General features: G+C 44.8%; 1 protein-coding gene across 5 annotated transcripts in view; it reads left to right on the top strand.

Annotated features, from left to right (window-relative positions):
* Positions 1–15,140, top strand: part of LOC124145510 (RNA-binding protein 33-like) — a 52,751-nt gene that overhangs the window by 8,410 nt on the left and 29,201 nt on the right. For all 5 annotated transcript variants that reach the window (XR_007218800.1, XR_007218799.1, XR_007218797.1 and 2 more), the window contains exons 7-14: positions 1,589–1,745; positions 2,717–3,060; positions 4,192–4,476; positions 5,494–5,602; positions 9,876–10,106; positions 11,022–11,129; positions 12,193–12,676; positions 14,354–14,501. Coding sequence is in view for 2 of the 5 variants with exons in the window: in XM_048386631.1 (XP_048242588.1) it covers positions 1,589–1,745; positions 2,717–3,060; positions 4,192–4,476; positions 5,494–5,602; positions 9,876–10,106; positions 11,022–11,129; positions 12,193–12,676; positions 14,354–14,501 (1,866 nt within the window). In the remaining 3 variants the exon portion in view is untranslated. The remainder of the gene's footprint in view (positions 1–1,588; positions 1,746–2,716; positions 3,061–4,191; positions 4,477–5,493; positions 5,603–9,875; positions 10,107–11,021; positions 11,130–12,192; positions 12,677–14,353; positions 14,502–15,140) is intronic.

The following is a 15,140-nucleotide window of genomic DNA, read 5'->3' as shown; positions in this document are numbered from 1 at the left end:
TTTCCAACAGAGGATTCAGGGCTAGAATAGGTCCTTGATTTTCCATGCTTGTTTCCAACAGAGGATTCAGTGCTAGAATAGGTCCAAGATTCTCCTTGCTTGTTTCCAACAGAGGATTCAGTGCTAGAATAGGTCCTTGATTTTCCATGCTTGTTTCCAACAGAGGATTCAGTGCTAGAATAGGTCCAAGATTCTTCTTGCTTGTTTCCAACAGAGGATACAGGGCTAGAATAGGTCCAAGATTCTCCTTGCTTGTTTCCAACAGAGGATTCAGTGCTAGAATAGGTCCTTGATTCTCCTTGCTTGTTTCCAACAGAGGATTCAGTGCTAGAATAGGTCCTTGATTTTCCATGCTTGTTTCCAACAGAGGATTGAGGGCTAGAATAGGTCCTTGATTCTCCATGTTTGTTTCCAACAGATGATTCAGGGCTAGAATAGGTCCAAGATTCTCCTTGCTTGTTTCCAACAGAGGATTCAGTGCTAGAATAGGTCCAAGATTCTCCATGTTTGTTTCTAACAGAGGATTCAGTGCTAGAATAGGTCCTTGATTCTCCTTGCTTGTTTCCAACAGAGGATTCAGTGCTAGAATAGGTCCATGATTTTCCATGCTTGTTTCCAACAGAGGATTCAGTGCTAGAATAGGTCCTTGATTTTCCATGCTTGTTTCCAACAGAGGATTCAGTGCTAGAATAGGTCCTTGATTCTCCTTGCTTGTTTCCAACAGAGGATTCGGGGCTAGAATAGGTCCAAGATTCTCCTTGCTTGTTTCCAACAGATGATTCAGGGCTAGAATAGGTCCAAGATTCTCCTTGCTTGTTTCCAACAGAGGATTCAGGGCTAGAATAGGTCCAAGATTCTCCATGCTCATTTCCAACAGTACCCCATACATGTTTCTCTATGGGATCCTGAAGTAGAATACGTCCCCAGTATCTCATGCTTGTTTCTATGGGATCCCGATATAGGGCCACAGTATCCTATGCTTATCTCCCTGAGAGATCCTAGAGCAGAGTAGGACCCTAGTACCCCATGCTTATCTCTCTGAGAAATCCTAGAGCAGAGTAGGACCGCAGTACCCCATGTTTATCTCTCTGAGATATCCCAGAGCACAGTAGGACCGCAGTACCTCATGTTTGTCATAAGGAACAACTACAGTGAGAATCAAGTGGATTACTTATGAAATGGACCGTCTCCGTGGTCTTGTGGTAGAGCGTCCACCTGGAGAGTGGAAGGTCCGGGGTTCGATCCCCGGCCGCATCATACCAAAAGACGTTAAAAGATGGTACTTGTTGTTACCCTGTCTGGGGCTCGGCATTAAGGGACTAAACAAGGACTGGTCGGCTCGGAGTCAGTATACTGTGTCTGAGTTGGGTATTCATGTTAAACTGTGGCATGGTATCTCAGTGAGCTACCACTATAAATCAGCATCAGTCCGAATTAGTACAAGCAGCCACACTCGCATGCATGTCGCTATGGAAGTGCAATAATCTTGGATGCGCCGTTAAACCCAATATCACCCCACGTTAGCTATGGTTATATGTATGTGAACTTCACCTGGATATACCATGACGTCCCTTATTGTTATATCCAGGGTGATGAGACTCAGACCACTCAGGAGCTGCAGGAGGAGAGTGACAGTGAGAGTGACAGCGATGGGGAGTCAGGCCGAGGCAGGTTCAAGTCCGAGAGGTCCAACATCATAACCATTGCGACCACCAAGTCAAGACAGGACATTCCAGAGACTCTCGGTAAGTCTGGCAGTTATGCAACTTGGCACAGCCCAAGTCAGTTTGTCTAGTGTTAAAGGTATCTTTATGTTTAATCTGCTAATAGACCGTCGGGGGGCACGGGTGGCCAAGTCGTCTGAGGCACCGTGATTCGCTGTGCAGAGTTGCGTCCCTTGGGCACGCCAGAAACCTATGATTGTGGGTTCGAATCCTGGTTCGCCCCAATTATGTTTCTAGGTTTGTCAGCATCACACCCGTGCTCGTGGTAAACGTCTTAGACCTGCATCACTTCGGGCTTTCCTCCCACATTAAGCTGACATGCCGTGATATAACTGGAATACTGTTAATAGCGGTGTTAAACCAAACTCACCCACTCACTCACTCACTAATAGACCGTCAGTCTGATTTGAGGGTCGCATGTTATCACTATTCAACATTTCCGGTTTAGTTGCATCCCTGCCCAGAGATTCAAAGTTACACTGTAGGGAATTAGTAACACCATTGTCGATACTTCATGGTTTCGTATGTATACACTTCCCCTGTCATAATACTTGCATTATTTCTCCAGGCCAGATTAAATTATTTACTGGTTTTGTAAAAAAAAAAAACATGACCTGGGTTCCCACTGGAAAATAAAAACACAATTCACCTGATGTATTTGGACTTCTACCAACAACCGGTCTGATTTTATGTTCCTTGTGCCCTTTGCCCAAACAATCGTAATGAAGACTGGTGGAACAACAGAACGATAATAAGTTGGTTTTTAAAATATTGATAGAGAATGATAGTACTTGTTGCCATGTCTTCTTGCATGTTGTCACATTAGTTACTTCAGTGTAAAGTCCTTCTTCCTTGTCAAGGAGTAAACTTGTCATGACACAGACAGTAACCCACGCTGTGCTCTTGTAGTGGAGTATTTTGTTCAAAGACTTTGGAATATTTTGTTCAAAGATTGATTAGGGTTGTGTTTATCTTTACTTTCCTGACTTCAGAAATAAGTGAAGAACAGCAGCAGGAGATTGACCAGTTCTTGTCGAGCAACCAGAAAGGTCGTCGAGGTCGTGGGGGTCAGTGGCGACACCAGGGCCCAAGAGGTCGAGGTCAGTTCGGGCCAAGAGGGCCCTGGCAACAGTTCCGGCCTCAAGGAGGACATGGACAACAGCAGCAGGCATTCAATCCACAACAGAGGTTTGGTCCTCCCAGACAGGCTTGGAATCAGCCACCACACCAACAAGGACCCCCAGACCACATGCAGCATCATCAACAACACCAGCACCAGCAGCAGCCTCATCAGCATCTTCATCAACCTCATGCACAACACTTAGCGCAACCTCAGGTATGGTAAAGTTACAGTTGGACTCACTTATATGCAGTACCGTGTTGCATATTGTCTGAATGACTACATTCTGAAAATCGGGTCTAGCCACCCATGCTTGCCTTAAAGGTGACTTAAAGGATTGGGTGGTCTGATTGCTGACTTGGTTGATGCATGTTATTGTATCCTAATTGTGTGGTTTGTTGCTCCTGATTTCAATCACTGGATTGTCTGGACCAGACTTGATTATTTACAGACAGTCATCATATGGCTGGAATATTGCTGAGAGTGGCGTTAATCAACAAAAAAACAACAACAAACGAACAGTGAGATACTGTTACCTGAGCCCATTCTGGTGCCTCTTACTTTTTAGGGCTTAGTTTTATTTATTTCTTTTTTCATTGGAAATTAATCCTTTAGTTAAAGTGTTGTTGGGACTGCCTCTGTGGTCTAGTGGTAGAGCGCCGCCTGGAGAGAGGAAGGTCCGGGGTTCGATCCCCAGCCGCGTCATACCAAAAGACGTTAAAAGATGGTACTTGTTGTTACCCTGTCTGGCGCTCTGCATTAAGGGGCTAAAACAAGGACTGGTCGGCTCGGAGTCAATATACTGTGTCTGAGTGGGGTATTCATGTTAAACTGTGGCATGGTATCTCAGTGAGCTAGCACTATAAATCGGCATCAGTCCGGTCTAGTACAAGCAGCCAGATACACACACACATGCTTGCACGTCGCTATATACGTGCAATAATCATGGACGCGACATAAAACCCAATTTCACCTCACCTCACCTAAAGTGTTGTTGGGGTTTGTTTCCGGACCAAAACTCCCAAACCCCGTGTTTATCCTTCATGAAACTGTTCACAGGTGTCAATCAGTCAGTGAATTTGTGTCTGTTCCTTTAAAGGGATATTTCATTTTTATGATTTGGGGGTATATTTTGGGAGGAAAATGGACTGAGACTTAATTGGGTTTGAACTGAGGTCAATATCTATTCTCTTGTTTTTCATGAAACTTGGCATGCGTATATACCAGATAGAGAACTGGTGCCATTTGATGGAGAGTGGATACAGACTGTGGTTATCTTGTGAATTTATTTTTGCATGTTACCTGTTACATCTATGACCTGGGAATATTTGTTCTCTATTTTTCCAGCATCAACAGCCGCCACTTCAATCTCATGTCCTGCCTCACTCTGCACATGCAGCTCACCCCAGTATTGACAGCAGTCAGCAGCCAGCACTGCCTTCCGCCACCCAGCCTCCGCAGTCCTCGCAGCCCTCGTCCAGGAAGATTCTTATTAACCCCCACTTCCGGGCACGGGCACCCGCACCCCAGCCAGCATCAACCAACACATCATGGGCGACGCAGCGAGGCCCCGCTGATGTGTATCAGCCGCCTCAGATGCCTCATCCCCAGCCCGCTGCCGTAGCTCCACAGGTGAGAAATAGGGTTGTAGCTCCACAGGTGAGAAATAGGGTTGTAGCTCCACAGGTGAGAAATAGGGGTGTTGCTCCACAGGTGAGAAATAGGGGGTGTTGCTCCACAGGTGAGAAATAGGGGGTGTTGCTCCACAGGTGAGAAATAGGGGGTGTTGCTCCACAGGTGAGATATAGGGGTGTTGCTCCACAGGTGAGATATAGGGGGTGTTGCTCCACAGGTGAGAAATAGGGGTGTTGCTCCACAGGTGAGAAATAGGGGGTGTTGCTCCACAGGTGAGAAATAGTGGGTGTTGCTCCACAGGTGAGAAATAGTGGGTGTTGCTCCACAGGTGAGATATAGGGGGTGTTGCTCCACAGGTGAGAAATAGGGGGTGTTGCTCCACAGGTGAGAAATAGGGGTGTTGCTCCACAGGTGAGAAATAGGGGGTGTTGCTCCACAGGTGAGATATAGGGGGTGTTGCTCCACAGGTGAGAAATAGGCGGTGTTGCTCCACAGGTGAGAAATAGGGGTGTTGCTCCACAGGTGAGAAATAGTGGGTGTTGCTCCACAGGTGAGATATAGGGGGTGTTGCTCCACAGGTGAGAAATAGGGGGTGTTGCTCCACGGGTGAGAAGAGGTTTAGGGGGTATTCTTCAGCAGGTGAGAGAGGTTTCGGGGGTATTCTTCAACAGGTGAGAAGAGGTTTTGGGGGTATTCTTCAGCAGGTGAGAAGAGATTTGGGGGATGTTAGGAGGTATTCTTCAGCAGGTGAGAACACATTTGGGGGGTATTCTTCAGCAGGTGAGAAGAGGTTTGGGGGATGTTGTGAGGTATTCTCCAACAGGTGAGAAGAGGTTTCGGGGGTATTCTTCAACAGGTGAAAAGGGGTTTAAATGTAACATGGTTGTGTTTTAAAATAAAGTTTTTTGAGCCAAACTCAGTGATTTATTAGCAGTTGTGTGATATTGCTAGCATATTGCTTACTGCAGAGTAAGACAACGCTAACTGGGTTGTAACATTTGTGTCTTCCCACAGGTATCCCCCTTCCAGCCTCCAGCATCCGAATCATGGCAACCTCAGTCCCAGGCTCCGGTGCAGGGCCAGTACCAACCTCCTCAACATCAAGTATCACAGCCATATCCAGGTATGGAGCTGTCACTGTTGACGGACCCGTGAAGATTCCGGGTTAGAATAGGTCTTCAGCAACCCATGCTTGCCGTTAAAGGTGACTTTGCTTGTCGTAAAAGGCGACTAACGGGATTGGGTGGTCAGGCTCGCTGACTTGGTTGATGCATGTCATCGATTCCAATTGCATGGATCGATGCTCAGACTCGATTACTTACAGACCGCCATCATATAGCTGGAATATTGCTGAGTGCGGCGTTAAACAACAAACCAACCAACCATCCACTGTTGACGATTGGAGTTTGTGTCTTTGCAAAATGGGACTTCTTGTCGATGTGTCATTTTCAGGTTTACACTGAAACATTACAAGTCTGAATAGTGACAACAGATGTTTTGTTAGTTTGTTGTTTAATACCGCTCTCCTAAAAGGGACTAACGGGATCGGGTGGTCAGGCTCGCTGACTTGGTTGATGCATGTCATCGATCCCAATTGCGTGGATCGATGCTCATGATGTCAATCACTGGATTGTCTGGTCCAGACTCGATTTTTTACAGACCGCCGTCATATAGCTGGAATATTGCTGAGTGCGGCGTTAAACAACATACCAAACAACCAACCACCTTTGCCATAACTTGATGGTACGGATTGTTGCTCTTGATGTCATGCGACTGGTTCAGGACCAGATTTGACTATTTACAAGATTTCAGTCACTGATACACAACAGTTCAATGTCAGTAAAGTGAAGTTGCATTTTCAAAGAGATAGGTGAGTGTGAACTGTAAACAAAATGACATATTTTTTACTTCTCCTGCATTACTCCTTAATGCATTCACTGCTTACCTTACGACAACAAGAAGGACAGTGCAACAGCGATGGTCCTGGGTGAAGAAATAATGTTGTTGTTCTGAAGTCCCGCTTACTGACCACCGCTGCTGTCCTGTGACCTTGATGACACCTAAGGTCACCTTCTTCACATCACTGCTTGTCACGCTGTGGTGACCTTCAGGTTTCATCTACAATTCTAAAATTGATCTGCGATAGGTGATGTATTCTTTTCATATTACTTTCACCATGTTGAGTAGTTTTATGTGAATTAATTAGGCGTAAAAGGACTTTTACCTGCCGTGTATGCTGTTCGCAGTCATTTTGAATTGTGTTACCAGGGGTCCGGAAACTGTCATATGCGCCAGACATGTCCGATTGGGAATCTCAAATGTCCGGTTTAAATATTGCTTACCGGACATTTAAATTTTTCTGTCCGGACATTTTCAAAAGTATTGTCCAGACATTCTTAAATTTTGACCGGACATGATCAACAGTTAGGACTGAGCAGTTTCTGTCTGCAGTTGTAACACAATGAAGATTATCTACACTGACAAGCTATGTTTGTTTTGATTGCTGTAAATACAACGTACCTACATGATAGTCCAATCGGTCAATCACTGTAATAGGCAATAAACTGAGTTGACACTGATTAATTGAGGATTAATTACTGAGAACATCTTGTTAATTTGAGTGAAAGGTGTTTACAACTGTACATAAATACCTTGCATCATCGATGTACCTCATTATCCTCACAATGCTACGATACGTAACCTCAGACAAGTAGCGAAAGCGTGACGATAGACAGTCGACCGATGCAGATCAGTCGAGCGGATCTGGCAAACCCTCAAAGTCTGGACGATCATTTGTAAGTCGTGGCTATCGACTTTCACTTGGTTGACATACAATGAGGATTTGCAGATTTTATTTAATTTCAGTAGCTAGTCGTATATTGAATCTTGATTGACCGCCATTTTGCTTTCTGTGACGATCGATATCATTTTTTTATGGTCAATAATTAAGTACAGATGAAAAAAGTATTCAAATAATTATTGCTATCAACGATATTTTAGTATTTGTGATTATATTATCTGTCTTGTTTTTAAATAATCTTTAGTTTAAAAAAACACTTTTCCCGTGAGGTCACGTGATAACCAAATATGGGATAATAGCCTCGATCCAAATGTTACAACGCGTACACTTGAGCAGACTCATGAATATAACTCATGAATATTAATTAGACCATTCACTACGTTAACAGATCGTTATTATAACAGAAACAAACGTATGGTTTCCATGTATATCTAAAATGATATTATTTGTTATTAATTGTCCAGTGAATTAACAATTTAAATTGAAACAATTCATAATTCATCATATTATGAATACGTAACAACTTGTAATGTGTGTGAAAAGTCGTCCTAAAATACGTTATTTGAAGGGGGCGTGGCCTAAATGCAAATGTCCGATTGGAATTTTAAATTTTCCGGACCCCTGATTACCACGCAGCCGTTATCTTTGTAACTGTGACTGCAGAAGTGCACCATTCGCTGACATCAACAATACCGGAGGATTTTGTGAGTATCGTAACTGAGACATCCAGATCGGCTAAATCTGTGACGCCGGCACCAGCATCAGTGTCTCAAGACGCTTTGATGGGGGAAGTGCAGATGTAAGCCATGATTTGGTCAATACCAATGAGCATTGTGTCTCAGTTACCTGCGCCTACCCAAGCGCCCCCACAATAACATCAGTTACGCAATGTTACGCAGTTGACGCATGATCATCTTAGCACTGTTCCAAAATACCCAGCGCAGCAGATCATGCTCATTCGTCAACACCGTTCTCGAACACTAATTGAACAATGGTCTAAGCGCTTCTTCAATGATCCAGTCGTCACCGATGAGCATTGTGTCTCATAAACCTGGGCCGAGCGCAGCGTCTGTCTACCAGTCAAGGCCACTACAGTGACATCAGCCCTAGGGCTTACAGTGTACCTGACACATGATCAGCTTATCGCTGTTCCAGAAGTGTTTCGCCTACACCTGCGCCTAAAGCCTTCTGATAGAGGAGGCACTACACACCAAAGCAGATCGCTGTCTTAGCGAGTGCGTCAACATTGGTCTGACTCGTCAGGCTTTTTAAATGGAGATTCCTATATTTGCGTACCCTAAGACACTTGAAAGGTAGCACCATTACTACCTATTTGGTTGCACTTAACTCAGTGTTTACAGTTCCGGAAAATCACAAGATGAGTAAGGTCAGGGAACTACAGGCCCTACTACGCTCATTCAGGCTTGAGGATCAGAAGGCCAAGTTCCGCCCACCTGCTTGGGACTTGAACGTTCTACTTCGAGGTTTGCAAGGCCCTTCCCCCTTTGAGCCCCTCTCTGCAACCTCATTTTATAACCTCACCAAGAAAACAATGTTTCTCTTGACATCAGCCACAGCGGCAGGGGTGAGCGAACCAGATGTGATCGACATCACCCGGGTTCGCTTTGAGCATGGAACGCACGGAACGTTACATCTCGTGTTATCCTGGGATTTTATTGCTAAAATCTACTACCAGATTTGGAGGTCACACACAGTTTTCATTAGTCATTATCTTCGCGATGTGCCTCTTGAGGACGTGGAATGCGTGCAAAGTTTAGGCCCTCTGGATGTAGCCCAGCAGTTTACCAACCCCCAACGCAAATAATGAACTAGCTCTATGCAGAGCCAGCCGACTTCCAGTTGCTCGGTTTCTGCCAGTGGGAGAATATTAGACAATCTTGTTTGTCATCGCCGGCTCTATGATGTTGTCAGTAAAGAATTAACTAATTAGCTTTTCTTTTTCTTTTTTATTTAATGTATATTGGGAATTTCTCTTTAATTCCAATGTTCAATCGATTTGATATTTGAACAACCCTACCGTAATGGCATTTTTCTGAACTTTTCTGCTTCACGATTTATCGACCAACTGGTGTCGTATTTCCTGGTGTGAATAATTGAGGTTTCTGTATTCTGAAGGTTTAGCCGCCTCCAAACCGTCCGATACAGATGCATTAAGGAGTAATGCAGGTTAAGTAAAAAAATTAGTGAAATCTAAATATTTTTTACATTTATATACTTATCCTGCATTACAATGTTTAAGGCCCCCCTGTCGCAGACTTCCCTCCCCACTTTGGCCTCAAAAGTATGTTTTTCTAAGATCTCGGGCGACAGGCAATGATGTGGAGAAGGTGACCCTAGGTGTCATCAAGGTCACAGGACAGCGGCGGTGGTCAGTAAAAGTGGGACCTCAGAACAACAACTTTAATTATTCACCCAGGACCATCGCTGTTGCACTGTCCTTGTTGTCGTAAGCAGTGAATGCAGGAGTAATGCAGGATAAGTATACAACTGTAAGATATTGAGATTTTACAAATATCTAATATAATGTTTTTGAATTATATTCAATGTGTTCAATGAATGTCCCTGTAAATTATAGTCCACACGGCACAGAACCCCCAATACCAACAGCATCAGCAGCAGCATCAGCAACAACATCAGCCCCAACAGCAGCAGCAGCCACAGCACCACCCGCCCCAGCAAGGATCCTATCCCTCCCAGCAGACTGGCCCCCCACATGCCCAGCCTATGGTCACGCCTCTCATGCAGACAGGCCCCAGTCAGCCACAGCCATTGATGACCCAACCCTCTCATCCACAACACTCAGGGGGTAAGCTGGTTTATTCTTTACGCTGCAGATAGCAATATTCCAGCTGTATCACTGCAACCTGTAATTGATCAAATTCTAAATATTCTGAGACCGCCTCCGTGGTCTAGTGGTAGAGCGGAAGGTCCGGAGTTCGATCCCCGGCCGCATCATACCAAAAGATGTTAAAAGATGGTACTTGTTGTTACCCTGTCTGGCGCTCGGCATTAAGGGGTTAAAACAAGGACTGGTCGGCTCGGAGTCAGTATACTGTGTCTGAGTGGGGTATTCATGTTAAACTGTGGCATGGTATCTCAATGATCTAGCACTCTAAATCGACATCAGTCTGGTCTAGTACAAGCAGCCACACACACACGGACACACACACACACACGGACACACACACACATACACACACACATACACACACACACACACACACACACACACACACACACACACGGACACACACACACACACACACACACGTGCATGCACATCGCTATATAAGTGCAATAATCTTGGATGCGACGTTAAACCCCATTTCACCTCACCTCTAAATATTCTGGACCAGACAAACCAGTGATTGGATCAGGTGGTTTGGTGTGTTGGTTGATTGCATCGATGCCCATGATGTCAATCACTGGATTGTCTGGTACTGACTTAGTGTAGCAATGGGAATCAGACTATCAGACTCGTGAGATTTACCTTACAACAGACCCCGACAATGTGGAGCGTTGCTAATCATGGGTTCAAATCCCAGGTTCGCCCTTATTACAATCCTGGGTCAGTCAGCACCAAACTCATGCTTATGGGCTTCACCAGAGTGATCACCATCTAGGACCTGCATCAACTGGACTTTCCCCCACATCAAGCTGACACACCTGATGAGTGAAATACCGCTCAATTCAACCTAACTCTACCAATTATTTGTTGCAGCACCTGGCTTCCACCAGCCATACCCCCAGACGCCCCAGCCACTGTTGTCAGTTTCCAGCCCTCACCCGGCACAGCCGAGGCCCCTACTCTCACCCCAGGGACCCCCAGGTAAGACAGTTCACTTCTGCTTTGTAAAATGTAAAGACATTTGGACATTTCAAGTTCCTGACATATATTGAGGACAATTTTACAATTGCTTCCAACAACATGATGATTATGATAATCAGTTAATACTTTTTGCGAAAGTGGAATAGGTTTCTTGGATTCCAGGCCAGTCTATGGGACCACAATTTGCTGTGCAGAGTTATTCCCCTTAGGCAGGACAGAATCCTATGATCATGGGTTTGAATTTCATATTTGCCCTGTTAATATTCAAGGATTTCCTTTGATTGTGGGTTTCACCAAAGTAGTAAACATGTAACACCTGCATCACTTCAGGCTTTTCTCCTAAGATTACATATCATGCTACTGGTGACAATACTGTTCAAGCATGGGGGCACAGGTGGCCCAGTCGTCTAAGGCACCGTGATTCACTGTGCAGAGTTGCGTCCCTTGGGCATGCCAGAAACCTATGATTTTGGGTTCGAATCCCAGTTCGCCTTGATTATGTTTCTAGGTTGGTCAGCTCCATACCCGTGCTCGTGGGTTTCACTGAAGTGGTAAACGTCTGAGACCTGCATCACTTCGGGCTTTCCTCCCACATTAAGCTGACACGCTGTGATATAACTTGAATAATGTTAAAAGCGGGGTTAAACCCAACTCGCTCACTCACTCACTCACAGTTTAAGCATCTTTAGACCGCTGCCATGGTCAAGTGGTAGAGGGTCAGCCCAGAGAGCAGAATGTTTGAGGTTCAATCCCCGGCTGTGTCATCCAGAAAAGCCTGGCACTCAGCATTCAGGGGCTTAAACAAGGACTGGTCGGCTCGGAGTCAGTCTAACGTGCCTGAGTTGGCTATTCATGTTAACTGCGCAATGGTATCTCAGCCTAGTACTATAAAATCAGCATTGGTCCTGACTAGTGCAAGCACACATGCACGCACATCGCTATATAGGTGCAATAACTTTGAACGTGACATTAAACTTTATTTCACCTCACCTCACCTCACCTCACCTCACCTCACCTCACCTCACCCACAGCGCCTTTAACCAAATTCACTCACTCACTCCAGGTCAGCCGAGGTATCATCAGCCCTTGGTTCAGCAACAGCAGCCAGGTTCCATTATTCCGACCACCAGCAACCAGCAGCAACGCTTCCAGCAACCAGGCCACAACCAGCAGTTCCAACAGCAACAGCTGATGCCTCCTCCTCCCCAACAGCATCTCCAACACCAGCAGATACACAGCTTCAACCGTGCTCCAAACCAACATCAGCCAATCGTGAACCGAAATCCAAACCAGAACTTCAACAGGTCCCCCGTTCAACAAAATGTCAGACCTCAAAACTTTCAACAGCAAACAGGATTCCAACCTCGAGGCCCTCGACACCAAATGCAACCCCATGGCCTTCAAGGTCAAGGTCAAGTTCAGGGTCAGCGCCATCAGCAGTCTGGAGGTCACCTAGGGCATAACAACCAGCAAATTCAAACAAGTCAGACTGGAAATCGCCTTCAGCAACAGGGAAGAATAGGGCAGCAGGGAAGTGCAGGAAATAGGTGTGTATATGATAATGAACATTAATATAAGGGTAACGCTATTTTTCAGGGCATTATCATTTGCAGAAGCCTGAGGTCTTCCATTAACTGCCCGACGAAGGAGGGCAGTTGAAAAGACCGAGGGCTTCTGCAAATGATAATGCCCTGAAAAATAGCGTTACCGTTATTATAGCTAAAATGGATGGAATTTGTTATCAAATAAATAGAAACAACAATATCGGTTTTGAAACATTTACTGCAATCAACACGAATGTCACTGACCCACTTTTACAAATATGGAAACGTCATAGAACAAACCAGATGACGTCACTATTGAACGTTACGTCACCTATCCCTATCCTATGACGTCACCTAACAACAGGCGTGATAATGGCCCATCGTTAAGCAATATGAGGGCATAATCAAGTTACAGTGGCCCGCTCATTTCTGATAACATGCGGGCGTTTTTATGATAATTCTATCCATTTTAGCTATAAATAATAATAATTAATGCCTTACAGTCAGGCCTAATTCCATGGCTGCTGGTATGCTCATAGCCAGCCGGTGGATCAGGGTACTCTTATTCTCAGCTCCCTAGGGAGTATACAACCCAAGGTGTCTAGGAGAGCCAGGTACCCATTTGCTTTTGGGTGAACAGAGGCACATTTCAACAAAGTCACTTACTTTGTTTGTTAGTTTTTTGTTTAACACTGCACTTAGCAATATTCCAACCAAATAATGGAGGTCTGTAAATAATTGAGACTGGACCAGACAATCCAGTGATTGACATCATGAGCATTGATCCATGCAATATGGATGCCATGTCATGCATCAACCAAGTCAGCGAGCCTGACCACCCGATGATGTCAGTTGCTTCTTGCGACAAGCATAGATGCTTCTCTGGATGGGTTGCTGAAGACCTATTCTAACTGGGATCTTCATGGGTAAAGTCACAGTATGTTGATTTGAGCTTACATTTCTACTTGTGACAAAAAGCATTTTCTCAACCACAAAGAAAATGGGTAATGTACCGAATAATGCTTTCTCTACTCCGAATTAAGGACCGTCTGTCCTTCATGAATTGTCATTCTCTCGTGAAGGCTAGACATTTACAGTCTTTCATTGGGAAGAGATAATCTGTAACCTCGTAGCTTTTGGGCAGTGTTTGAATAAACTGTATTGTCAGGCTGCCATCAGGACCCACAGACTTTAGAAGCTGCAGGCCCTGACTAAACTCTTCAGGCCTTCATTTAAAAAACTGCAGTTTAACAAGACAAACAAATTGACACGTTACTGCAGGCCATGAGGATCATGCAGATTTGAAACCATGTGCGCGGCACTAGATCTACCTGCCTCAGGGGCGGTCGGATAGCCTCAGCCTAGTGGTTAAAGCGTTCGCTCGTCACGCCGAAGACCCAGGTTCGATTCCCGACATGGGTACAATGTGTGAAGCCAATTTCTGGTGTCCCCCGCCATGATATTGCTGGAATATTGCTAAAAGTGGCGTAAAACCATACACACTCACTCACTCACTCTACCTGACACAGGTCTTCGGGCAGGTGCTTATTTCAAACACTGCTCGTGGGATATTTTGTAAATCAGGAGGAAGGTAGATTTTTGGTTGCAGCTAAAGGATGAGCACAATGTTCTTCAATTCTTGTTGGTATTTCCCACAACTAAAAGGTGTGTTTATTCCAGGCTTCAGAACAAGCCCATGTTCACTCAGAACAAGATCCAGACCACCAACTCTAACCTGAAGGTGATCACCCCATTGCCACAGAAGAGAATATCCACCTCATCGGAGGAAGGCATGACTGGCCCAAAGCAGGCTAAAAGCCTTGTTGAGGTAAGGCATTCTCTTTCTGATTAAATCCTCCTTGGGGCACTTATTGCATTTTCCTTGCTCAAGAAAATCTATATGACATAGTTGTAACCATTTTCCTAAATAAAAAATGTTACCACACAAAAAACTTCGTTTTTGTATGATATACGACCACCCTTACGGGGCCTCACCCCCAACGGCGCCTCACGCCAGGGGGAGCAACTCTCACCCAAATCACTTTCCTTATGTCATCTGTAAGAGACAGACGTGTTGATTTTTCACACAAGACAAAAATAAGAGAAATCTATCGTTCGACAAGAAACATGGCTGACCAAACTGTATGTATGGTACATTTCTTTCATTGCAAAGGCGTAATACCTCGCATTGTGAAGTTATAGAGTTGTAATAATACGCCACGTGCACGGTACCTTTGAATTCAAATGGCCGTAATGGCGTCCATATTGTAGTTCCACGGGCTGATACATGTAACACCAAGGCCATTAAGAAACGGCTTGGGGTTTTGTTATATCATACAGCATTGGTCTACAATTTTTTCCTTTACAAAACCCAAGGTGGTGTGTTAATTCATAAATTACACTTACCTTTTTTACGGGTTTTTACACCTTAGCGTGTAACACGCCCCTTTGGTGTTATAATTATACT

This window comes from Haliotis rufescens, unplaced genomic scaffold (assembly GCF_023055435.1).
Source record: "Haliotis rufescens isolate VD_foot unplaced genomic scaffold, xgHalRufe1.0.p SCAF_10, whole genome shotgun sequence".
NCBI classification, from domain to species: domain Eukaryota; kingdom Metazoa; phylum Mollusca; class Gastropoda; order Lepetellida; family Haliotidae; genus Haliotis; species Haliotis rufescens.
Note: the sequence above shows the minus strand (reverse complement) of the source record. Positions and strands in the feature narration are given on the sequence as shown.